The sequence below is a fragment of the Physeter macrocephalus genome, chromosome 19, assembly GCF_002837175.3.
Source record: "Physeter macrocephalus isolate SW-GA chromosome 19, ASM283717v5, whole genome shotgun sequence".
Classification (NCBI taxonomy): domain Eukaryota; kingdom Metazoa; phylum Chordata; class Mammalia; order Artiodactyla; family Physeteridae; genus Physeter; species Physeter macrocephalus.
Window position 1 is genome coordinate 46,299,768 of NC_041232.1, and position 25,411 is coordinate 46,325,178.

The 25,411-nt window shown below is 37.0% G+C and overlaps 1 protein-coding gene across 1 annotated transcript in view; it reads left to right on the plus strand.

Annotated features, from left to right (window-relative positions):
• Positions 1 to 10,758: 10,758 nt before the first annotated feature.
• Positions 10,759 to 25,411, plus strand: part of ASXL3 (ASXL transcriptional regulator 3) — a 167,517-nt gene continuing 152,864 nt past the window's right edge. The window contains exons 1-2 of the mRNA XM_055080336.1: positions 10,759 to 10,980; positions 25,059 to 25,088. Coding sequence (XP_054936311.1) covers positions 10,759 to 10,980; positions 25,059 to 25,088 — 252 coding nt within the window. The remainder of the gene's footprint in view (positions 10,981 to 25,058; positions 25,089 to 25,411) is intronic.

The following is a 25,411-nucleotide window of genomic DNA, read 5'->3' on the forward strand; positions in this document are numbered from 1 at the left end:
AAGTCCTCAAGACTGTCAAGCTCATCAAAACCAAGGAAAGTCTGAGGAACTGTCACAGCCAAGAGGAGCCAGAGGAAATATGATGACTATGTGTAATATGCTATCCTTGATTGGGGAACAGAAAAAGAACATTAGGTAAAAACAATGGGAACATTTAAAAAGTATTTAGTTAATAACAATGTATCAATATTAATTCATCGATTGTCACAAATGTACCATAATGATAAGGGATACTAATAATATGGGAAACTGGGTGTGGGCTTAGGAGAACTCTTTGTAGATCTTTGCGATTTTTCTTTAAGTATAAAACTGTTCTAAAATACAAGGCTTATAAACAGGAACTTCTCAAAGGTGCTCAAGAAGTTAAGCACATGTTAGGTGTGCTTTTCTAAATAAACATAGATATTCACACACAAACATGAAGAAAACAGGGAGCCACATGCTTCTTTTACAAATATACATGGAAAATTATGTCAATAATTTAACTGATTCTGCATCTTTATTTGTGGGATATATATTTCAACGGAACCCTAGATACAATAGGCATGTAGCCTTAGTTTCAGTTTTTAACAAAAGAAGAAATATTTTATACAAGAAAAAAAAATGTGCACCATTGTGCTGAGGTGTGCTTTGTTGGAGTAGGTAAAAGTTAAGAAATTTTGACTCACATTGCGTCAAGTTTCATCTCAGCTCTGTCACTTGAAAGTTGTATGAACTTTTGCAATTTACTGGATCTCTCTGCAATCAAGCTCCCTCATCTGTAAAACAGGTATGATAATTGTGTATAACTCATAATGTTCGTGCAGATAGTAAGACAAATTCTTATAAGAAGCCCCTATGGCATAGGCAGTGCTCAATCTATGTTGGTGTTGTTATAATTGGCATAATGCCAAGAACCATCCATTTCCACATATGTAGTGTCCTTAACATGGGCAAATATTTGACTATATTGATACATAAAAATAAGTCAATAAAATTTCTCTAAATATAGCCTTGTAGATGTGACAGTTAGGCAATTCCATATTGATCATTAAGAGTTTGAAAGTGAGAATCCAAGTGGATCTCCTCTCTTCTCCCCCTCCACTCCTTTCTCTCTCACTCTTTTTTCTTTTCTTTTACTTGCTTCTTTCAAGGGTGGGAGTGACAGTGATTACAAAAGAAATATATGGAAAAATGAAGAGGTCATAGTAGAGTGTCCTGGCCTGAGATGGTTGGACTTTATTGCACAAGCTTGAGAATTATATTAATCCAAACTGGTGGATATAATCACTTAATTATTCATAACTAATGCAGTGATATTTAGGGACACACTGCTTAATCAAAATGAGTCCAACAAATGCTGTCTTTGTTGCTTGAAAGTTCATGCAATTAGTTCATTCATATGTTAGCTAACAACTAATATGTACTAAACCCTCGGCTAGTCATGGTGCTACAGTGCTGGCAAAAAAGCCATCGTTCCTTTCCTTATAAAGAATCCAGTTAGACGGGAGAATGGTGAGGGTTAAATACTGAACAGAAAAGCCATTTGAATATATGGCTGAATTATTTCCAACTTTGGTGAAAACTATACATTCAGATGCAAGAAGTTCAATGAACATCACATACAAGAAATATGAAGCAAACTACACCCAAAAAATTTATAATAAAATTGCTTAAAACCCACTAATAGATTTTAAAAAATTTTAAAACAGTCAAGGGAAAAACGACTCCTTATGAACAGAGGAACAAGGATGAGGATTATTGCAGATTCCTCATCAAAAAATAATGCAAGTGAAAAGAATATGGAGGGATTTGATAGGGGTGGTGTACCAGTAGCTTCTTCCCAATCCTTTCTTGGCAGAAATTGACAAACTGATTCTAACATTTATGTGAAAGCTGAGGAATCTTGAATAGATGAAACAGCTTTTAAAAGGGGGAAGAAAATTGAAAATCTTACACTACCTGATTTCAAAATTTATAATACTGCAATAATTAAATCATTGTGATATTGGTATAAGGATATTGGTATGTGTTCTATTGGTATGTATGTGTGTGTATAAAATACCTACATAACTATGGTCAATTGATGTTCAACAAATGTGCCAAAATACTTCAGTGGGGGAAAGGACATTTTTTTTCAACAAATGGTACTAGAAAAATTGGGTATCCATATGCCAAAAATAATAAACAGATACCTTTATGTTACACCATACCCAAAATCCACACCATAACTCAAAATTAATCATATAGAAATATTTACAAGCTGCAACTAGAAAACTTCTAGAAGAAAACATGAGAAAAATATTTGTGATCTTAGGTAAGACAGATTTCTTAACCATAACACCATTAAGGATACTACATTAAAAAATTGATATATTGGATTTTATCAAAATTGGAATATTTTGCTCTTCAAAATATACCAACAAGAAAATAAGAATATAAGTCATAGACTGGGAGAAAATATCTGTAAATCATATATCCAATAAAGGACTCATATACAGATTATATGAAGAACTCTTAAAACTCAATAATAAGAGCTTAAGTGACATGATTTTTTAAATGGGTAAAATATTTGAATACACATTTCATCAAATATAGTTTCACTTTGGAAACCAGTCTGGCAATTTCTTAAAAATGTAGACATATACTTAAAATAAGGTACAGCAATTTGAAAACTCAAACGTATACTCAAGATGAGACAGTAATTCCACTTATAAAGCAAAATGAAAACATTTGTCTATCCAAAGATTTGTATACAAATAATCATAACAGTATTATTTATAATAGTCAAAAGCTGGAAACATTCCAGATGTCCTTTAACTGGTGAATGGATAAACAAAATGTTGTATAGCCATACAGTCTGGAATACTACGTAGAAATAAAAAGAAACAAAGTACTGATACATGCAACAAAATTGACAAATGTAAAACAGATTATGTCTAAGTGAAAGAAACCAGATATAAGAGACTACACACTGTGTAATTCCATGTCCTGGAGGTAGGACTTCATCTGGGCATGAGGTTAATTTTGGGGGATGATCAAAACTTTCTAAAATTAGATTAGGTGATGGTTGCACAACTGTCTAAATTTTCAAAAATAAAAACATCAGACTGTACAGTTACATTGGATACATTTGTGGTATGTAAATTATACCTCAGTAAAACTGATAAAACTTCAATAAAATAGAATTCAAAGGAACAGTGGAGTGAATTAATAAACAGCTTTTCATATATTACAGAAATAGAATTTGCTCTCAAAAACATTTACACACACAATTATAACTCCAGTTCCAGGTGATTTTACCAGTGAATTCTACCAAATATTTAAAAAAGAAATAACACTAATCCAAAGGAAAAAAAAAATTCTCTCAGTATTTTGGCATACAAAGGAGGAAGAAACTTTCCAATTCATTTTATGAGTTCATCAATACCATGATAGCAAGATGATATCTCAAAAAAGCTCAAAAAATAAAATTAAAGAGCAACATTCCTCATGAACATAAAGACAAAAATAATTAACAAAATACTAGAAAGATGAATCCAGCAACATATAAAAGTATAGTAAAAAAGACCAAGTGGAATTTATTGTAGAAATGCAAGCTTGATTTAATATTAGAAAATCAATGTAACACAGTATAACAGAATGATAAAAAAATCTTATGATCATCTCAAGAGATGCAGAAAAGATCTTGATAAAATTTAAAACTCATTCATAATGGGGAAGGGCAGAATTCTTAGCTTTCTAGGAAAAGAAGAAAACTTTCTCAATCAGATAAAGGGCATCTACAAAAATCACACAGCTAGCATGATACTTAAGTGAAACATGAATCTCTTTACTCCAAAGTTTGGGAGCAGAGGAAGTGTGTTTACTCTCACCACGTATATTCAGAATTGCTGCAGAGGTCCTAGCCAGTACAATAAAGCAAGAAAAAGAAATAAAATATATTAAATCAGAAAAGAAGTAGAACTTCTATTATTTGTAAGCAACATAATTATAGACACAAGGACTCTACTTGAATCTGTAACACCCGTAAATGAATTTAGCGAGGTGACAGTACACAAGATCAATATTCAAAAACCAATTTTATTTCTATATATCATCAGCCAATAATCCAAAAATAAAATTAAAGTATTATTTCCAAAAACAAAAAATATCAAAACTGGGAATAAAAGATAGGAGAATATCTACTTGAAGTTAGGATAAGCAGAGATTTCTTGGACAATACTCAAAAGCCCTAATCATAAAAGAAAAAAATCATAAAATAGATCTCATTAAATAGACCATTACAAAAATGAATAGACAAGCTATAGCCAGGGAAAAATGTTAACAGTCCATTAACAGGCCAAACTCATCTTTGGTGATTGAATTCTGAAAGTGGTTATTTCTGTGAGGGGTGTGGAATGACTGGAAATGACGTAAGGAAACATTCTGAGGGTGATAGAAATGTTCTGTACCTTGTTGTGGATGATAATTACTGAGAAGTATACAATTATCAAAAGTCATCAAACAGAACACTTGAGACCTATGCATTTTATTTTATGATAATTATACCTCAAGTAAAAAAAAAAAAAGAATACAAATTTTTAAAAATATTTAAATTTTACAAAGCAAACACTCCTTGCCTGGAAAGAGAAATCAGCAATAAGCCCACAAATAGAAAGGAAGAAGGAATTAGCTTTAAGAAATGGAAATTAAATAAATGATTATGGGTTAGGCAGAAGAGTTGTGATCTAGACATTTTGGATCTACTACAGAGTTAATCACCTCTGGGTGATTAAGGGGGAGAGTCTCTAGAGAAAAGAATTTTCTACTAAAAAATGCGCATTGATCAAAATTCTTACAAGCAACTCAATGCAGGTATTGTGGAAAATTCATGATTCATTATTTTGACACCTAAATGTCATAACTATCTTTGATCCTTTTCCTTGGGGATACCTTACCTAAATGTGATAGAGTGGAAGAAAATCAGGGGGAGTGGGTGAGTAAGAATCTCTTTTTCTGCATCTCTCTATTCTCACACAAAAGGTAAATATGCTTAGCTCCACCCCCACCGCAAGCCTCAGGGAGGTTTGAAAATCCTGGACAGATTTCAGACATTTCAGGGTCATTGTTCTCTGAAATGCAGCCTGCTGCTTTTCCTCACTCCTAGGTGGGTCTCTGAGTGGAGGTGGCAATTCCTGAACACACACACACACACACACACACACACACACACACACACTTCTTTTCTGTCGTCACATAAACCAGTAGACAATTAGATGGCATTTCCCTGGCTACAATGGGGCTCCTAAGAGATCTTCCAGTTATTCCTGCTATTTAGCTAATCAATCATGTCACCCCATGGTTACTGGAAGTGTGTTGGCTAAGATGATCAGCCATGTCCCCTGCAATAAACTCAACGGGAAAGCAATAAGAATTCTTCAGTTACAAAAGGAGCCCTATCTCCCCATCACTTCAATCCATCCTTGTAAAAGTTTCAGAATGGCCTTATATCTTCCTTTGAGCTTTTACTGCTGTAAATGGAATACAGGGGAAGTCCTACTATTAGATTAATATCCATAGTGTATACTTTATATACCTTACTGTACAACTTAAAATAGCAGCTAGGTGAAAAATTACTGGAATAAATTACTTGTTAGTGATTCCTGAGAAGCACTTTTTCTGGGAGTCTCAATCACAAAAGTTACTCTTCTGGTAAACATGGAAACTGAGGCAAGCAGAATATCAGAAACATGGCCAATATTCCTTTGAATTAGAGTCTGAGATAGTAGTTGTAATCAGAATTCTAGTCTTCTCCCTTGTGAACTAAGAACATTCTTTCCACACAAACATGAATTTAGCAGCATGTAATTTTCCTTCTTATCCACTAAATGTGGGATTGAATTAGAGTTTACCTAGAGAAATCTAATTTATAGTTTTGAAAATAAGCAAAAAGCTGTTAGACTGCAATGTTGATATTCTGATCACATTACATATGCATAAGAAGACAGTATCAAGCAAAGCTTTATTTACATTTCCTAAGTGTTTTTTTTTTTCATTTTGTATAATGAGTGGTGCTGTTAGGGAATATGTGTATCCCTCTTTGTGTAATGGATTAAGTGTGAGTCCTGTTAAACACTAGGCCATAAATCAGACTGTGTTCTCTATGCCTAATTAAGGGTTTACAGGGGGAAAAGGTAAATTCTTGAATGAAGGGCTCTACTCAGAGGCAGAGTTTGTTATTTCACAAAGGAAGTAGAGAGATAAAGCAGAAAAAGGAGCAATTTAAGAGAATGAAAGAGAGGAAAACTATGAAAACGTTTTAGCCATTTTATTCTACTTCGCCTCAGATTTAAGAATGCATTAGCTGCTAAAGGGGCTGGATATAAGGTGAAAATTTTTATTTTTTAATTAGTGACTAAAATGCAATAATACTATTAATTGACCAGAGAATTTAAAATGAGTGTCAAAATAGTTCTAATCAATTAAAAAAGGAAAACTATATGCATTGACAGTGCAAATAAAACCAGTTACAGAAAAGTTTTGAAGAAAATTTACAATTTTTTTCTTTTTAGCTACATATATTTCTATAATTAGAGTGCATTAAAATCTTAAAATATTAAACTGTTGTAGATTTCAAAAACAAAAACAAAATAATCAGTTAATCCGCTTATTTCCTAGTGGAAGAATTGTCAATATTTTAGATAAAATTAGTCTCATAATATTATTAAAACACTGCTGTATGTTCCTGGAGTGCGGCTAATGTTTATCAGCATACTGACTGTACTTGATTAATAATGCTGATATTTGGAATTATTTCACTTTACTTTGTATTACTCCTGAACTACTCAGTGAAAAATTGGTGGAGGTGGCATTTTGCTATTAAGAGGAAAAAAAGGAAATATATCTTGATTGGCTGGACTTTTATTGTATTTACAATAAAAGGAATTGATTTCCTAAATTTCCAATCATTTATTTTTTACTCAGTAAATATTTATTGTGGCTTGGATTATGACAAGTAATTTGCTTAGTGCTGGAAATTCAGTCAGTTGGGAAGGGGAGAAAGAAGATACGGTAACCAACTTCATGGAATTTCCAGACTAGTTAGATCTTAATTGATCATTAACAAAAGATGTTTAGGAAAAACAGAATTATTAAATGTTCTTATCTGTAGAATTCAGAGATTCTCAGCTTAGGCATAATACATATATTTCAGAAATAAATATTGCATGGTCATCAAGACCACCTAAGACTTCTCCCATTTCCCCTGCAACCCTTGACTCTATTCTCTGCCTTCAACTTTTATTACTCCTTCCCCACCCCACCTTCTGCTCTGTGTTGTGCCTGCTGGTGGGCATGTATGGGGGAGGGGTATAAGAGATTTCCTTTCATTCCAGACTTCCACAGGCAATGGGAATGTGGAATGGCAATGGAAGCAATCTCAGTCCCTTATTCCTGCCTGAAACACCTAAACTCCAATCTATGGTCAACACTTTAATTAGGATCCAAGGTGAAACCTTGTATTTCCTAAGAGATCAGTCATGACACAACAACTTCTTTCCCCAGATTCTGCAGTCTCTCTTCTCTTAGTATTGGAGTCTCATAGGAAGGTGAACCCTTTCCCAGTACAGCATCACCTCTATTTTGTTTTATACAAGCTGATATTGATTACTGTTTGGATTTGGTCTGTACTGAATGTTTATCAATGGTTAAATATCTTACAATATAAAATAACATTCCAGGAGACAAAAGATCTGCTGGAATTGATGAGGAGAGACATGCACACCAGGAGGTTGAATTGTTGAATTCTGAACCTAAAAGCAGGAATGGAAATAAAAAAGCAGGGGAATGCAGAGAAGGTGCCATTACATGCCAAATGAATTTTTGAGCTACCCCTATTGCTATATAATTGGGATAGGGGTCTTAGAAAAGAAAGAATTTATAGGGCAGTTCTAACTGGAGCCTGTGCTCTTTGAGTTACCTTTCTCTCCTCGTTTAAAGGAAGGGTTCTTGAAATACATGTGATCTTATATGAAATTTAAATGAATGCTAGCAGTGCTTGGTGGATGTCATCTATCTGTTTGAATATTTTCCTAGTTCTAAACTGTCCTATTACTGCACTTATATTTGGAAAAGCCTCTCTTCATTCCTACAAATTTGAATGTTCAAATCCTACCCATCCTTCAAATCCCATTTCAAAGGACATTTCTTTCTTAAAGCCTTCTTTAATCTCTCCAGTAGAGAGTTATTTCTCTTATTAATTTTCACAAAATTTTACTTGTACATTTCTTGTGACATTCATCACTCTCTACCTCTGTTAAAAAAGATATACATGGAATTTAGCAAAAACTATAAAAGATCTATAATTGAGCCATATGTTTCTTTTTCTCACCACATTTATCTAGAGACTGAGTTACTCCTAAGGAAAAGTATGGTTGAATGTAGCTAGATATACGTAGAAGAAAAGAATGTAACAACAGCAACAGCATCTCTGGAATGGTGGCCCATTTCTATTCTGGTGCTATATAAAATATATGTTATTTAGGCATAGAATATTGATCAAATCTTTAACCAGACTTACTTACTATGGACTGTTTATACTCAAATATCCAAAAGTAGAGGTAGAATCCAAAGAGTCAGTTCATAATACTTGGCTCACTGTCCAAGAATGGATATATAAACAACAACTAGTTTTTAAAAATATAATCAATTTATACCTGCTTTAAGTGGGATGATATATTTTCTCTTCTTTAATAATCAGAATTGGTTATTAAAGAATAATAATTTACTGCAAAGCCACTGAACATGTATGTTTTCCAAAAGTTCTTAAGCACTATTTCACAAAAATAACAAATTATATGTTCATATATATATATATATACATACATATGTATGTTATGGGCTGATTGCTTAAAATAGGTATTCCTTAATAGAAGAGAAAACATTGGAATGAGAATACAGATGTGAACATAATTCAAATTTAATGTATTTGAAATGTAAAGTAAAAATATAATACACTGGAATAGTTATGCAAATTGCATGGGTACATTTTTGACCTAGGGATAACTTCAGTGTGTTCTCTAAATCCATTTTAAAAAAGAAAGAAAAAAATGGAAATAATATTTTGATATTTTTAAAAAAGATGCATAGATTTTTCTTATTCTAATGAATTAATAAGTTACATATTTTTAAGAATTAGCATAATCAGCTCTTTATGATTACGTACTGCCTCTGCTTAATTTCAAACATTTTTATTACTTCAGTCATTTGACACTGTTCTCAAAGGAATCACTTTACTATAATTGTTTCGTTCGTAGACATGTCTTTTCATTAGATGTAAATGTTCGAGTTAGGAGTATTTATTTTTAAGCATTGCAGTTTAGAATAATACAGACTATGGGATTAGGGTCAAAAGACTTGGGTTTGACTGATTTAGCAAGAGATCTTGAATGCAGTGTAATGTTTTTAAGCTTCATTTCCTCTTTTGTGCAGTAGAGGGAAAACTGTATGTTTAACTGCGTTGTTTCGAGGATCAAATGATATAACGTATATGAAAAAACACAAAGTACTATTTACATACTTTATTATTACAGCCAGGAAGTAACCTTACATAAATCATCCAGAATGAGTGCTCTTTTTGTTTTTTAGATACTCAAGATAAATACACACATAATTATTGTGTGGGTCATAGAGCCATTTTTTTCTTTGCCTAACAATAACTTTATTGACCTAAACACTTCACCAGCGATCTAAGAAGTTGGAAAGGTTACAGTAAACTTTCAAGGCTTAACACTTTTTTTTTTTTGTAGTTCGCTAACAAGGTTAACAGTCCAACTCTTCGTGCACACCAAACCTGACAATTACAAATAATTTTTAAAATACATAAGCGTTAGTTGTGCAGTTGTTTACATATTCATCATGTTTTAGAAAATGATGACGCTATTACAAAATAACCAGTGCTAAGACACTGCATGGCATTGATCCACGGCTACGGAGCTTCGGTCTTGCATTGTTTAAGATGATGTAGGTGGCTCAACATTGTGTCAAGTTGCACCTTTAACATTAGTTGTGTATCAGAAGAGGCTTTTTTTTTTTTTCCACCGTTTCAACAAGGCTTTAGGAATCTACTCAACCCAGCCGAAAAGGGTTAAAGGAGTCCAGCAGAGGGGAGTAGTGCAGAGCGAGTGTGTGTGTGTGTGTGTGTGTGTGTGTGAGCGCACAGGACAGAGGCATCGAGTTGCGGAGCGGACTCGTACACAAGTTCCAAAGGCCACCGTGTCCGCGGTAGTCGGCCCTAGGGGGGCCGGAAAGGCACGGCCTGCGCGGAGCTGGCAGCGCCCTGAGGGTCTAGGGGGCTGGGTTGGAGGGAGAGGGGTCTCGTGAGGGTTTCAGGGCGTGGCTGGAGTGGGGGGCGCGCGGCGAGTGTGCACGGGTGTGCGCGCGCGAGAGGTCGAGTGTGAGCGCGGCGAGTGTGAGCGCGGCGAGTGTGCGGCCGCGTCGCCATTCCCCGTGACGTCAGAGTGTATTGTTGTGAGAGGGGCCGAGCGTAGCATCCCCGGAGCTGTCACCGCGGCGGCCGCGGCGGCGGCGCAGCGCGAGCCCCCAGCGAGCGAGCCAGGCCGGCGCCGCCCCCGCCACCCCCCCGCTCCATCCCTCCCACCCGCCGCCGCCGCCCGCGCGCCTCCCCCCGCGGAGCGAGTGCGGGTCACCGGGTCACTGGGTCATTGTCTCCGCGCCCGAACCCCGAGCACCCCGTGGAATCCCCCACGTCATCATCAGAACCATCAATGAGATGCAAACATGAAAGACAAGAGGAAGAAGAAGGACCGCACCTGGGCCGAGGCTGCCCGCCTGGTACGTACCGCTCCCCGCCCGCCGCCCGCGCGTCCCGCCGGCCCCGCCGCACGCCCCGCGCCGGCCTGCAGCGGCGGAGACGGCCACTTCCAGCCCGAGCCGCCGCCCGCTCGCCGGGCTCTTGCTCTTTGTTATTCTGCGGGAGTGGGCTCGCCCGGGGGCCCCTGTGTGAGTGTGTGTGTGTGTGTGTGTGTGTGTGTGCGTGCGTGCGCGCGCGGAGGGGGGCAGCGATTATCTCGGGGAGCCCGGCGCCCGCCGCGCCCGGGACTGCCCGGGACACTTCTCCCGGTACTTCGCTCTCGGGGCTCGGCTGTACCTCCTCCACGGGTGAATTTACGAGCGCTCGGCCCCGCTCGACTTCCCTCTCTGCCGCTCCGGAGACCTTTGTGTGGCAATTACCACTCCCTCCCGGCCCCTCCACCCCCCGGAATTTCATCAATAACTCTCTGTGCACGGTCTGTGTGTAGGTTCGGCGTTTGTGAGTTCATACATTTTACACGTGCATGCACGGTGTGTGTCCGACCCGGACTTGTGGGGCGTGTGCATGTAGCCTAGGTCGTTGCGTGTCTGTGTGCCGTGTCGTGTGCATTATGTATGCACACTGATACGTGCATGTTTTGTGTGGATCAAGTTCGTTGGTGTTTGTAGGTATTGTGCTCTGCCCGATGTTTGTGTGTACATTCCATGCACGTGTGTGCAATTTGTGAGTGTGTGTGTCCGGGTGTGTGTGTTTGGTGAAGTTGGGTCAGTGTCATTTGTAGCGGGAGGTTATTAAGAGTGTACAGCTAGGTGTGTTTCACTGCTGGCTTCCTGGGCGGTGTTACTTGGCTGCTTTTCCTTTTCTTTAACCTTTCGGAGCTTACGTTTTAATCAGCGAAAGAATGTCTCTATAGAAATGCTGGTTGGCAGAGGGGCGTCGGCGACTTTGGTTTGATGCATGTGTATGTGTGGGTTTTTCTTTTTTTTCCTTCATCTTCTTTTAACGGACAGCTGTAAACGGTTGTTTTTTTTTTTAAAGGATATTTCTGTACAGTGTGTCTCACGGGAATGCAAGGCATTACATTTGAAGCTCAGCCTTTCAGGGTTTCGGCTGCATAAATTAAATATTTATTCACCAACTTACTATCAGTTATAAATTGATCAAAAGAAAGCAGACTGCATGCAGCGGGGCGCGGGGGGGCGAAGACCCCAGGATATGTTACTGGGTTGACTTTGTAAGGGTTGTTTTACTGTAACTGTGGTCGGAGTTTTTTGTTTGTTTGTTTTTGCTATTTTTTCTTTAAAAAAGCTTTTGAGTAACTACATCATGTTCAAGGAGAACATTTGTCAAAAGTAATTATCTGAGTTCGGTTGAAGGGCCTTGCTGGTATGTCTCTGGATTCTGGCAAAGGGCTTTAGATAATTGACCCTATTGCCCTGCGAAGAAGTGGCAAAAGTCCTTTTTAATTGAGGTCTAGTTATTGGTAGCTGAAGTGGCCAGGCCCCTTTACTTCATCTTTTAATTTGTAATAGTGTATGTTATGATTTCTCCCCTTAATCTGTGATCGTGTTAATCGCTAAATCACTCACTGTCTGTGGATGAATGGGCAGGTGATAGTCATTCTCTAATGAACTACATCTGGGAGAGGAAACTTATTTGTGAGGAATACGTGAAAAGTAAGCAGGAAGCGTTAAGTAGATGCCAGATTGATGTTATCACTGAATTTTTGCTAAAGCAGAGTACATTACTTATTGTTTGCTGAGCCATTAATTCAGAATTGTGTGAGGGTGTGCAAGGCTTCTGAAAACGCCTTCTTCAGTTTCCTTGGAGCGTCAATCGAGTATTATTATAGAGCTTCAGTGTATGTGTTTTAAACAAGTGAACAATGAGTTGATTTATAAATATTTTAAAATAATGATTGATGAATTAGCTGTATCTGCCTGCAGAGAGTTCTTTAATAAGTAACAGTATTCTGATGGAATTTAAAGCTAACCATTTGTATTCAATCAGTATATGTTGCTATTCTTGAAAGTCCTGTGCTTTATTTGATCTAATTATATTGTATTGATAAATCTTGAAATAGGTTTCCGAGTTACAATTTTTTGTTAAAAGTTGCGTTTTCCTCTTGCAAAGTTCATTGGTGGGAAAAGACACACTAGGAGTCATCAACACAAAAGAATTAATGATAGACCAGATGTCTCTATTTTAACCAGACATATTGAACTAGTAGTTATGGTAATTTTTCAATTTGGTTCAAGTTATTTTTCCCCCGGTAGTTGTACAAATGTGTATGTATTCAAAATGTGACAGTTGAAATAAAATACTGAATAAAATAGCAAGTAATTGTTACTGGAAATATCTTTTTCAGAAATTTGCCGTTTGTAGTAGTGACTTATGAGCATTCTTAACTTATTTTGTGAAAAAGGAGAAATGGTTCCATTTGGGTAATAGTGACAGTTTTTCACATTTTCTTTATGATTACATGAATGCATATAGACTTAAACTCTCTTCCAAACTTGCATGAAAAACATTTTACTCTTATAAATGATAGTATTAATTTATACTCAATGTAAAAGGGATGCCTTTTTTTTAGCATTTCTGTGTTAGAAATACTATTATGTATTTTTACACTGCCACTGCTGATTTTGCTGTCGTTGTTGTTAAGGATTTTTAGCCTTTTCTCCATCAAATGTTAAACCAGATGTCTGATTTTAAAACTAAAGACTAAAGATGGATGGAAAATATGCAACTCAGTATGTGGTTCTTGCAATATATGAACTAAAGAGAGAGTATCCAAATTAATGTTAAGAATAACCTTCCAAATCATCCAGTGTACACTATGTATTATATATCTATTATCTATATACATATATGTGTGTGTGTGTGTGTATATATATATATATCCTACTGATGTGTGTGTTTGCATGTGATTATCTTGAAGGAGAGGATATCAAAGCAGAGGAAATGCAAAATAGATTTTTTGAACTGAGACCAAAAGCTTATGCTTAAATGTAGCTTGGTATTCACTTTTAAGAAAATGTATATGGAAGAACAATTCTTTCTAGAGTAACTAAGAACTTCCATTTGACAACAGAATTTTGGTTTTCTTTGTGAGAAAAGTATCCAGCATCCAAATCTGTAAACTCTGGGTGTCAGCTCCAGGGATTTTATTTTCGATGGAGATGCAGCTATCAAGCTCTACCAATTTTCTCATAGAAGTATGTCCTGTTTGGATGTGGTGGGCTTGTTTATCTTAGGAAAGGAGGGATGGTGGCATAATTCCCCTGTATTTTCAAGAATGCAGTGATTATTAACAGGCTGCCATTTTAAAATAGTAATATGACATCTTTTATTTTCTTTCTGCCCTGCATCAGTTGCAGAAATTTCAGCCTTCAGCCTCCCCCCATCCCCCTCGGCCTTCTGCAGTTGTGGTTGTTACTTAGCGCAGGGCCATTTAATATGGAGTCTGCTCCCAAACCAGATGCATTTTCATCTGTTTTATCTGCTCTTCTGAGGTTGTAGAGTCTCAGAGGATCCCACAATCACATGGAAGTATCTTCTGTCTTAATATATGTAGCCCACAATAAGAATAAAAATCAAAACCATAACTCATGTCGAGCTGGGGCTTTGACTTTAATCCTTTTGACTTTTATCTCAAGTCTTTGCTCTGTTACTATAAATACAGTTTAAACCATTGTGAAAGCATCTTCATGCTTCTTTGTAAAAAAATGAGGATTTGACAGGACTTTGTTTCACTGCACTGAGGGGTTTCTTTGTTACTGGCTTACCACAGAACATACTGTTATTTATATGTTTATTCTAGGTTAATTCTTTTTTTTTTTGACATGCAAAAATGTTGTTGGTTTGAGAAGTGCTTTTTGATAGTTTAATCAGTTTGTTCTATAGGGAATGCTGCTGTTAAGATAATGGTTCAATGTATTAATTTGTTCCCTGAGTTTCCTTCTGTTTGTTTCATCCCTTACAATCTTTGTTTAGTCTCACTGGCACCTGAAAATAAATCTTAATCTTCAATAGCTTTGTGCTTGGTAACATGGCTGATTTATTTGCTCATAGTTTAGATACATTCACACAGATAATGAATATCAGTGGGGTTTTTTTTTTTTTTTTTTGGTAGTTCAAGGTGACCTTTGGAAAAATTTTTAATGGCAAATTTGACTCATTGTTGGGAGAAAACAGGCACATACCCCTTTATGCCATAGCAGAGTTACTGAAGATTTTAAGTAAATTGAAATTTTGTAAATCGTAATGTATTAAAAATTAAGTAGGGGTTTATTAATTAAAGGAAATCTGTGTGAATCTTTTGCACAGTGAAGATTCTTTTGCATAATGCATTATATTCTAAATAAACTGTTAGGGTTTCTGTCAAATAAAGCTGAATGGTAATGGTAGTCGTTAAACTAGAAAACAATTCATAATTGTTAATGTACTGGTTGCCTTGCCTTTTATCTTTGTATTTTTGAAATAAATATAATTTTTCTGGGGCGGTGAACGTAGGGATGGAGGGGAGAGCATTGGTCCTGCTTTTGGCATTTTCTCACTGGTCTAATGGTGTTCAGATTTTAGGTTATGACCAGGCCTTCATAACAGTTGAGAACATTTTGACTTGTGATTTGGGGTAAGCCCCAAAGGTGCACATGAGCCATAACTGTGACAGTGCTTACTGGTTTGGGAGGCTGGCTAATGTGTTTGGCAAACGGAGTTTTATTTTCAAAAGCTTACATTTTGGTTGGTTTGATTCAGCTGTTTTCTGTGATTCACACATAGCATCATCTCTTTACGTCTATATCTCATCATCTTTCTTTCAGATATGGAACCTAAATTTTCATTTTGCAATTTGAAAGATGAAAAGAGTTGAGCAAGCTGTATGCCTCTCGAGAAAAAAGGAGGAGTTTCAAGTTGGAAAAAAAATGTGTTTGAAATAATGAGGAATGTGAACTTGGGCCCAGTGTATAGGTTGTTAATTTTTTATTTCCTGCCGACATGAAAGAGAATTTTAAGAATTCTTTCTTAAGTTTTTCTCTCTTTGACAAATTCTTTAGTAGCAGATGAGCATATGGTAGCTTTTAGACTTGGAATTTCACTACAGAAAAACTAACTGATAAAGTAATTAAATTTAATTTTTAATAGTGTAATCATTTCAACACTTCACTGAACTGCATTGGAAATGTGAAGTATGGTCCCTAAATATTTTGAGGGCTCCTACATAGCATATGGTTCAAATGCCAGGGACGATACAAAGATATATCCTTAAGGAGTGTGGAGTTCAGTGGTGGAGACTAGAGAACTTGGAGGGTAACTGAGCAGACACCAACCATGGGCATTGCATGAAAGATCAAGAGGCACTAGTTTACAGATTTACAGAAGGGAGGAGGTGATTGTAGAAGGCTTACTGGATTCAGCGAAGCTTGGTTTGTCCTTGAAATCTGAATAAGATTAAAGAGGTGATGAGAAAGCATTCTAGGAAAAGAGAACTGCACGGGCAAAAGGTGTAGTGTCAGGTGAGAGGAAGCGTTCAGGGGACAATGAACAGGCCAGTCTAGAAATCTCAGAAGGCTTGAGGGCGTGGGCACTGAAATAAGGTTGAAAATTAAATTGTGACCCAATTGGGGAGGGTTTTGAAAGTCATTTTAAGACAGTTGGACCTTGTAAATTGTAGCATGAGTCTGGTGGGGTGGGGGTGGGGGTAGTGGAAACACACAGCACACACACACATACCCCAGAATGACTCTTCCTTACAGAGAGGGGACCCCGGTGGTCTGAGGGTGTCTCTGAATGCTTCCATTACTTGGAAATAGAGTCTAAAAGCAAAATTGATGTTAGAAATATTTTATTTTAAATAACACAACTTTGTTCTGTCCCATAGCCTTTGCCAAATGAGGGAAAGTAGACATTAGTAAGTGCTATACATTACAGTTGTAGAAAATGTATACAGAGCACTCATTTGCCAAAAATACTCTCTTGAGATCAGTAGGTAGCTAGGGTTATCTCAGTAACTCATTCTCCTAGTGTGGGGTTTAATGACGTGCCCAGTATCTTCACCTGGTTTGTAAGGAGCAGGGCCATCGTAGATCTTTTTTAAAATTCTGTGCTGTCTTTCTGATTTTTAAAAAATAATGCAAGCATTTTAATGGATGTGAATTTAACGGATTTGTTGCCTGGAGGCATTGGGGAGGATCCAAGCCTACATCACACTTATTGCCTGCCTTTCATTTCTCTCTCTCTCTCTTCTTCTAAGCATCAAAACTTTGCACGGTGGTGGTGGTGGTTGTTCATTTATAATTTAAAATCTCTTCTCTCCCACCCTTGAGGTCCTCAGTTGCAGATCCTGGCTCCTTCCTGCCGGGGCTGGGAGGAGGGGCATCTGTACAGAAGGACTTTCCGCTATTTGCCAGCACTGAGTGCCTTGATTGTTCTGCCTTTGTCCCCGCACAGTAGGTAGCTGTGGAAATCTAGCCCTGACTGAAACTTTCCCTGAAGAGCCCTTGGGGAACAAATAGAAACATTATATGATTAGCCACATTGTTTTCATTATTAAACAAATCTACATAAAAGGATAGCAATTAACAGCTTTATCTGCCTGAACTAGACACCTACCTTTCCTCTTGCCTCCATATTCCCACTTGAGGTGGTAACAGTTAACTGTTGCTGGTTTTAATGTCAGCAACTGACAAAACTAAATTGGGAATAGGCACTTCTCCTGGTTGATTGACATATAGCCCTCTGACACATTCTTCTGTAGTTTTAAGGCAAATTCATGCCCTGGGGTTAAAGCCAAAGGGCTTGTCAGAACATTGACTTTAATAGCTGAAATATATAACTTAAATGACATCCAAGACCTTAGCTTTGGTGAAACTTTTAGAACCTGAGGAATTCTCCAAGGCAGTGCAACTTACACTTAATGGACAAGCTTAGAACTTGTAAGATTTTTGTCTAAGTATATAGATGTATAATTTACTTTATGATGCAGTTATTTACCATGGGTTTATTTTGCTTATATTTAGCATAAATTAGTCCATGAACAACTTAGATAATGATTTTAAAAATAATTCCACAACTGAATTTTTTGGCAAGTGTTCCATTCTTCTTTACTAATCCAATAGTTGATTTCGGAATATATTATTTATGACTTAAAGAAGGGAATAGGAAGGACCCTCTTCATCTTACTCAGAAGACAGATGGCATTTTCAAGATTTTGTTAACTGTCATGTTTTGAAACCTGTCTTAATAAATTCAGGGAATTAGAAATTGAGATTGGATCTTTGCGCTTGTTTTTCAGCTCAGTCATAGAGAAGACATGATGTAGTGAGGCTGTTGGTTATTCTTAGGGTTGTTTTTTCATGTCAAAAATAAATGGCTACACATGTAATTTGTGCATGTATGGAAACCTTGTTGACATAGCTGTAAAACTAAGTCACCGTCTGGACCATCAGGACTCTGTATGACCTTCCCTGCTTCCTCTCCCAACCATGCACAAGCAACAGACACTCCCTTATTTGAAAATGTGTTTATAAGAAAATCTCCTTCCTTTAAAATATGTGTTATCATATCTTCAAAATATCGCAGTCAGAAATTGTCATTCCTAAATTCTCTGTTTAGTCTAATTTCTTATCTCAATCCTAGAAATTTTAAGTCAATCTTAGAAATCAATTTAACTTTTTGAATTAAACTTCTTTGATATTTTCCTTGTTCCCTTTCCATCACTCTTGCTCTTTCCTGCTTGCTTGAGCGTCTCCTTTCAGTTTCCCTCTTAATGCTGGTGTATCTCAGAATTCTGTCTCCCCCATCCTTTTTATTCTCCTCTCCTTAGACAGTTTCATCCACCTCAATGGCAAGTGTCCCAGGATAAGGACTCTAGCCTTGATCCTTTCCTTAAATTTTGGACTTACACTAACAATTTCTACTGTTTATCTCTATGTACTATGGATATTTCAAATGAAATGTATCCAGTTCAGTTAAATATTCATTAGAGACCTCCCACAAATGTACCATACATTGGGTCCACAAAGAGGAAAGGACAGCACTCCTGTCTGGAGGAGACTTATCTGTATGAATGTAAACACATGGTGTCTGTGGAGAGTGGTAAATTCTGCCTTCTAAATATAGCTCACATTTAGCTCCTCCTCTTTTCATTCTCTATATTTTACTGAGTTCTGACCTTCCAACTAATTTCTTTTCCAAATCTTACTTACTGAAGCTGTATTTATCTTTCTAGAACAGACCTGATCTTACTGAATCATTCCTCTGCTTACACTTTTGTGATTACCTGTAAGTTAAAGTCCGGCAGGTCATGGGAAGCCCCTTTCAATATCAGAAATCCTTTCGTTAAGTGATGTATGATTGCTTTCCCTAATAATATGCAGAATTTAGCATGTCCTGTCCATTATACATTGCACCAACCTTCCCATTGTGTAATTATCTCTGCAACTTTAGATTTATTTTAAATTCTTTTGAAACATAACAAAGTAGTTATTTTTAATATGAGATAGTTAAATTCGTCAACATATTTTATCAACTTCTGTGCTCAACTTTATTTCTTGTATTACACTCACTCTCCAAGTTGCCTCCTTTAACAGCTTTTTTTTTTTAATTAAGGGTCTCCAGGTTCATAAACAGTCTTTGTATTTCCAAAATGTTTTTGTTTTGCCCACCCATTAAAAATCTTTCTTATTAAGATTTTGTATTTTGAGTTAGTTATAGACTCACATGAAGTTATAAGAATTAAAAAAGAAAAGAGTGAACAAATGGCCAAATCCTCTCCCTATCATCCATACCTTCTCCCCAAACCCTCCATATTCTCATAATTTTAATCTGAATACAGTCAAGATTGGGTATACAAAAGTGGTCAACATCAGCCTTTAAGAAGCATTATCCCCCAAATATATGGATTATAATTCAAAAAGAGATTTTTTTCACAAAGCTCAGCACATCTTCCATTAAAAAAAATTGGAGAAACTTGGTAGGAAAAAACAAGAGATCCTATGTTGCTCTCACCTTTGAGTGATAATTTAACTAGTTGTAAAAGCCTTAGTTGACAATTTTTTTTACGCTTAGTACTTCAGAAATGTTTCTTCATTATGTTCTTGCATCAGTGGTTGTAATACCTTGTCTGTGGTGAGTTTCATTGTTTATTTTTTAAGAGGTAATATGCTTTTTGTATATGAGAGTTGTTACATGTTCTCTTTATCCTTGAAGTTCTGAAGTTTTAATGCTTTGTCTTAAATGTTTGTGTTTATTCTACCTGGTACCTAGAGTATACTTCTTTTTAAAGTGTACTTAATTGTTGCCTTTTTATGCTTTAAAATTTTAATCTGGTATAGAAGTTACTTATTGTATCGTGTCCCCAGAAGGCCATGAATTCTTTAAAGTCTTCTAAGAGTTCCCACAGCATCTCATAGTTTAGCTTATGGGCTAGCATTAAAAACAATGTGGAAAGGACTCCCCTAATATGGAACAGGATACAACAATGAATGTGCTGGCTTTGCCAGTCAGAATTATGGATTGCAAGCAACAAAAAACAATTCTTGCTACTTAAGTAGAAAATGAGTTTTTTTTGGAGGCCATAAAGTAGTTTATATAATCATCATCAGGAAGGATCCGGAAAGAAGAAAAAAAAAAAAAACAGCTGGAAAAATAGGCAGGGATCAGTAGAGGCTGGGCAGCAAAAACACACACAGTCATGCTGTAAGAACAGTCTACTTGGGATGTGGCTGTGGTACCACTACCACCACTCGTGTCACCACTGTGACTTAGTGCTGACATAGGACACTGCTATTGCTCCCAGTTTATCATATGGATGTATCATAATCCACTGTGTCTTTGCATCCCAGACTCAAGATTCAAATTCACAGGCAGATGCATCTAATTGTCAGACTGTGGTTCCCAAATCTGTACCTTAGCTGCTAGGGACTAATGAGAAGGTGTACATGGCCTCTTCACTACTGTAGTGGAAACATCTGCATTCGCATTTTCATAGTGACAATAAAGTCAACAAGGTTAAAACTGAATGCCACATCTCTTCCCACCTCCTGTTCCCAGCAAGTCTGCTCCCCCTTTCTTTCTTCTCTCTGTGAAAGCCACCACCATCTTCATAGTTCTTCAAAGCAGGAAACTTCTTGTCATCATTAATGCCTTTTTGTATCTTTTTCCTTTTTATCCAGTAATCACTGAGTTCTGCCAGTTTTATCTCCTTTTCTTCAAATCTTCAAATTCTCAAATATATGCTACACTTATATCCATTTCCACTGTAATTTACCCTGACTCAGGCAGTATGTAGGTTTGGGAAATATAGATTAATGACAGGCCTGAAAGGCAGATGTATGTTTGAGTCTCAATTCTGCTACTTACTATGTGTTTGACTTTAGGCAAATTATTTAACATCTCTCAATTTTAGTTCAGTTGTCTATTAAAGGGAATAATGGCATTACAGAGTGGTTGGAATATTTAAATAAGGTAATATGCATAATGTACTTAAGTACAGTGTCTGACATCAGAAGGTGCCAGTTACTGTTAGTGTCTGGTAGTTCCCATCTTCTTGTTAAGTTGATACAAGCACCTTGTAAGTGGTTTCACTGACTCCAGACTTGCCTCCACTGAGAATCATTCTCCTTATTACATCCACAGCTGCTTCTTCAGAGGTAGAACTGGTTCATGGTATCCCCTTGAGTCTGACTTAGTTCCTGTGGGAAACAGATGGCATTATCTTAAAATGGGTGATTGAAGAAAGTTAGGGCACAATAAAAGAAAAGAACAAGGGATAGTGAGACAAATCGGGGATATCACCAGCAGGAAGATGTGACTATCCTTAGACTGGAAGGGCCAAGAAGAGCAGTGAGTGGTTATTGCAGTGATGTGGGCTCTGATTATAGGAGAAGGGTGACTGACAGACACTGTGACCATAGGTGGTGGAACATAGCCGCTGCCAGCCCTCACCCCTGCAAGAGGGGAAAACATGTGCATTGACACTCGCTCCGTTCTTCCTCCATCCACTGATCTCCAGTTGGTGCCTCCTATTGGCTGAACCCACCCATTAGTCAGAGGACAGAGGACCTCCATTGAGGAAATTCAGTTGTCAGCCTACTGGCTCACAAAGCTGGGTGGAGAAGGGTAAATGTGAATCTGGAGTTGCTAATGGGGAATATACAAAGTACCTCTTTTTCAAAAACCCTTTAATAGCTTCCCATTATTCTAAGAGTATTGTGCCACTTGCTTCAAGATCCTTCAGGTTTGTCTTTTGCTTATATCTCCAGTTTCATTGCTTGATTCTCTTACCATTGGCATTCTAAATGACAGTCATATAAAAGTACTGTTAGATCTTTGAATTTATCATACTGTCCCATATTTTGTCTTGACTTTGTACATGTTGTTCCTTTTCTTTGTAAAATCCTCCCTCCCTACCCTTCTGTTTCTTTTCATTTGGTAAATTCCCACACTTTCTTCAGATTTCAGCTTCCTTTGAGAAGGTTTTATACGTTCCCAAAGCACTTCATAGTTGGGACAGTATATTATAATTAGTTGTTTACTTTCTTGTTTATAATTTTTCCCAAGTGCCTGATGCACTACCTCATGTTAAGATGGTGCTTATTATAGTTAAATAAAGTGAATGAGTCAAAGAAGATTTTTCAGAGGAGCTGTTAGAGCTAAGTTTTTAAAAGTTTTCAAAAGATCTGTAGAACTGTAACACTTCTGTCTTCTTGATTTATTTCTGTGTCATTGCTGAATTGTCATTGTACAATCTAGAGAAGGGATCAAATTTCCTGAGACTCAGTTGGACAACTGATAGATTTTGAAAATCTGTGTCTACTGTCAATTCACTAGCCTCTTTTATTACTCTGGGATAATAATTTAATGAAATCAATGGCAATGAAAAAAATATTCAGTTCCTGCCATTAATATGTTAGGTACCATGTGAATGCAATAAGATATGAACCTTGACCTTTGGGAAATTAACATTAAAAAAACAAAAAACGCTTAGGGCCCAAGAGATACTTTTTGTAAATTTAAAGTTGCAAGGTGTAGTAGAAATTCAGTAACCTAAAAGTAATCTTCCTTTATGTTTGATTTTAATAAGGTACAATGATGATCTGTAAAGGCTTTCCATGACTCGCAAACCAAAAAGAGAATTATCTAGTATACTGATTACTACACAGATTGGAAATGTTTGCAAAGTAAATAATCTCCTTTATACACATAAGTAAAATATTTATGAGCTTAATGTCATAGCCTCCTTTTGAGAGTGCAGAAATCTGATATAATGATGGAATAGACTTTGTATATCCGTTATCGTAAAACATTCCTATTACTAAATTAACTAATAATTAAAATAACAGTTACTAAAATAATGACTAATAATGGCTAATAACAGCTAATACTTATTGGGTACTTGTATACCTGATACTACACTAACTTGTTATATGCATTATATTGTTTAATCCTAAGAGCAAACCTAGGAGACACACTGTAGTGTTATCTACCTTTTTAAATAAAGAGATTGAGATTTAGAGTGTCAGTTGAGTTTCTGTCAGTTGCAAGTGAAATAAATTTAGTGAAAACTAGTTTAAGCAAAAAGGCTCACAAAACTGAGAAGTCCAAGAGTGGACTTCGGTTGTAAGTGGGTGTAGAGATATAGAGAATGTCATCCAAGTATTTGCTTTCTCTCCATCTTTTGTCTTTGTTTTTTCTTGGCCTCATACTGCAGACAGGGTCCGATAGAAGTCTTGGTCAAGATAAGATGGTTACTGCACCCCAGACCTGCATCCTCCAAGCTTAGCACACCAGCATAAAAAGAATCTCTTTCCCTCCTCCTCCTCCTCCTCATTATTATTATTGTTGTTGTTGTTGTTGTTTTCAGTAAATACCCTCCCAGGGAAGTCTTTACTTCGTCCTACTTGGCTGATATACCCATCCCTCACCTACAGCAATGGCCAGGATGAGGTAACATGATTGACTACCATACAGGGATCACATGCAGCAGAAGAAAATTACACAAAAGCACCAATAAAGATGGAAAGTATGCTGGGAAAACATTATAAATGCCATTGTCTGGGCTTTTGGAGAGGGTGAATTAATTTGCTGAGCTAGCAAGTAGTGGAGCAATGATTAAAACCCATGTCTGCCCAACTTAAGAGCTCTAGATTAAGCATATTAAAGTTAGATACTTTCTTATTCATTCTTTCTGGTATTGTTTTTATGATATTTGTTTCACATTTTCAAGATGTTAAAGCCTAGGCAGCCATTGCGAAGAATCCGAAGATTTCTTTGGGCTGTTTCCTCTGGAACTAACTTTCCTGATTTAGAGGCTAGAAGTTACAATGGATGGTTTCTGTTCTGTTTTCCCTCACAGACAAGTTTCTTTAAATAGAGTTATATTCTAATGGTCTTTATATAATATTTATAACATAGTTTAGCACAATTCACAACCTGAATTCACAAAATACATAATTCTGGATGAAGCTTCCAGGTACTTTCTGGCGGCAAGTAAATATTTTTATTCACTGACTAAATGCCAAGTTTTCTTCACAGGGATGATCATGACCCTAAGAGGATGTTAGTTTAGCGAAACAGAGCAAACTGTTCTTTTCCATAATGTAAATTCTCACTCATTTCTCTGAATATTGAGATAAGATCAGCATAAGTTAATGACTCCTGTGGGCATCACAATCTTATTGCTGTCACTTCTTATTTATTCATTTAATGGCTCTTAGCCTTGTGGAAATTTAACCATACCTTTTCATTTTGATTTTGATTTTGATTTTTTTTTTTTTTTTTTTTTGCCTCAGCATGTGGGATCTTAGTTCCCTGACCAGGGATCGAACCCATGCCCCCTGCATTGGAAGTGTGGAGTCTTAATCACTCGACCACCAGGGAAATCCCCATACCTTTTCATTTTGGATGTAGGTGGATGGCACAAAGTGTTGATGTTTATTCATGGTCTGCTCTAGGCAGAGATGCTGCTGTGTATAAAGAGAAAAACACATTTAACCCACCAGGATCTTTAATGAGGAAATGAGAAAAATCAATAAAGACTGTTAAATATAACAAAAATATTATCTATCTCCTGTTCTCATCCTTTCTCCAGTTTTTATATGTCTGTTTTACCACTTTTAGCTAATGCTATCTTCACAAACCAAGTTCTAATAACTAAATGGGAATAGAGGGACTATCAGTAGGAACAACAAAAATCAATGAGCAAATATAAATATTGTATTACCTTTTAATCTTCTAATGACTTTTTCCCCCCTTTTTCCAGAAATCACCATTAAATGAGCTCGGCTTCATGGTAGGAAATGCAGGATTCATGAAAGTTATTTTCATTTGTTAAAAGCTTTAGTGGAGGGCTTCCCTGGTGGCGCAGTGGTTGAGAATCTGCCTGCCAATGCAGGGGACACGGGTTCGAGCCCTGGTCTGGGAAGATCCCACATGCCGCAGAGCAACTGGGCCCGTGAGCCACGATTACTGAGCCTGCGTGTCTGGAGCCTGTGCTCCGCAACAAGAGAGGCCGCGATAGTGAGAGGCCCGCACACCGCGATGAAGAGTGGCCCTCCGCTGCCACAACTAGAGAGAGCCCTCGCACAGAAACGAGGACCCAACACAGCCATAAAT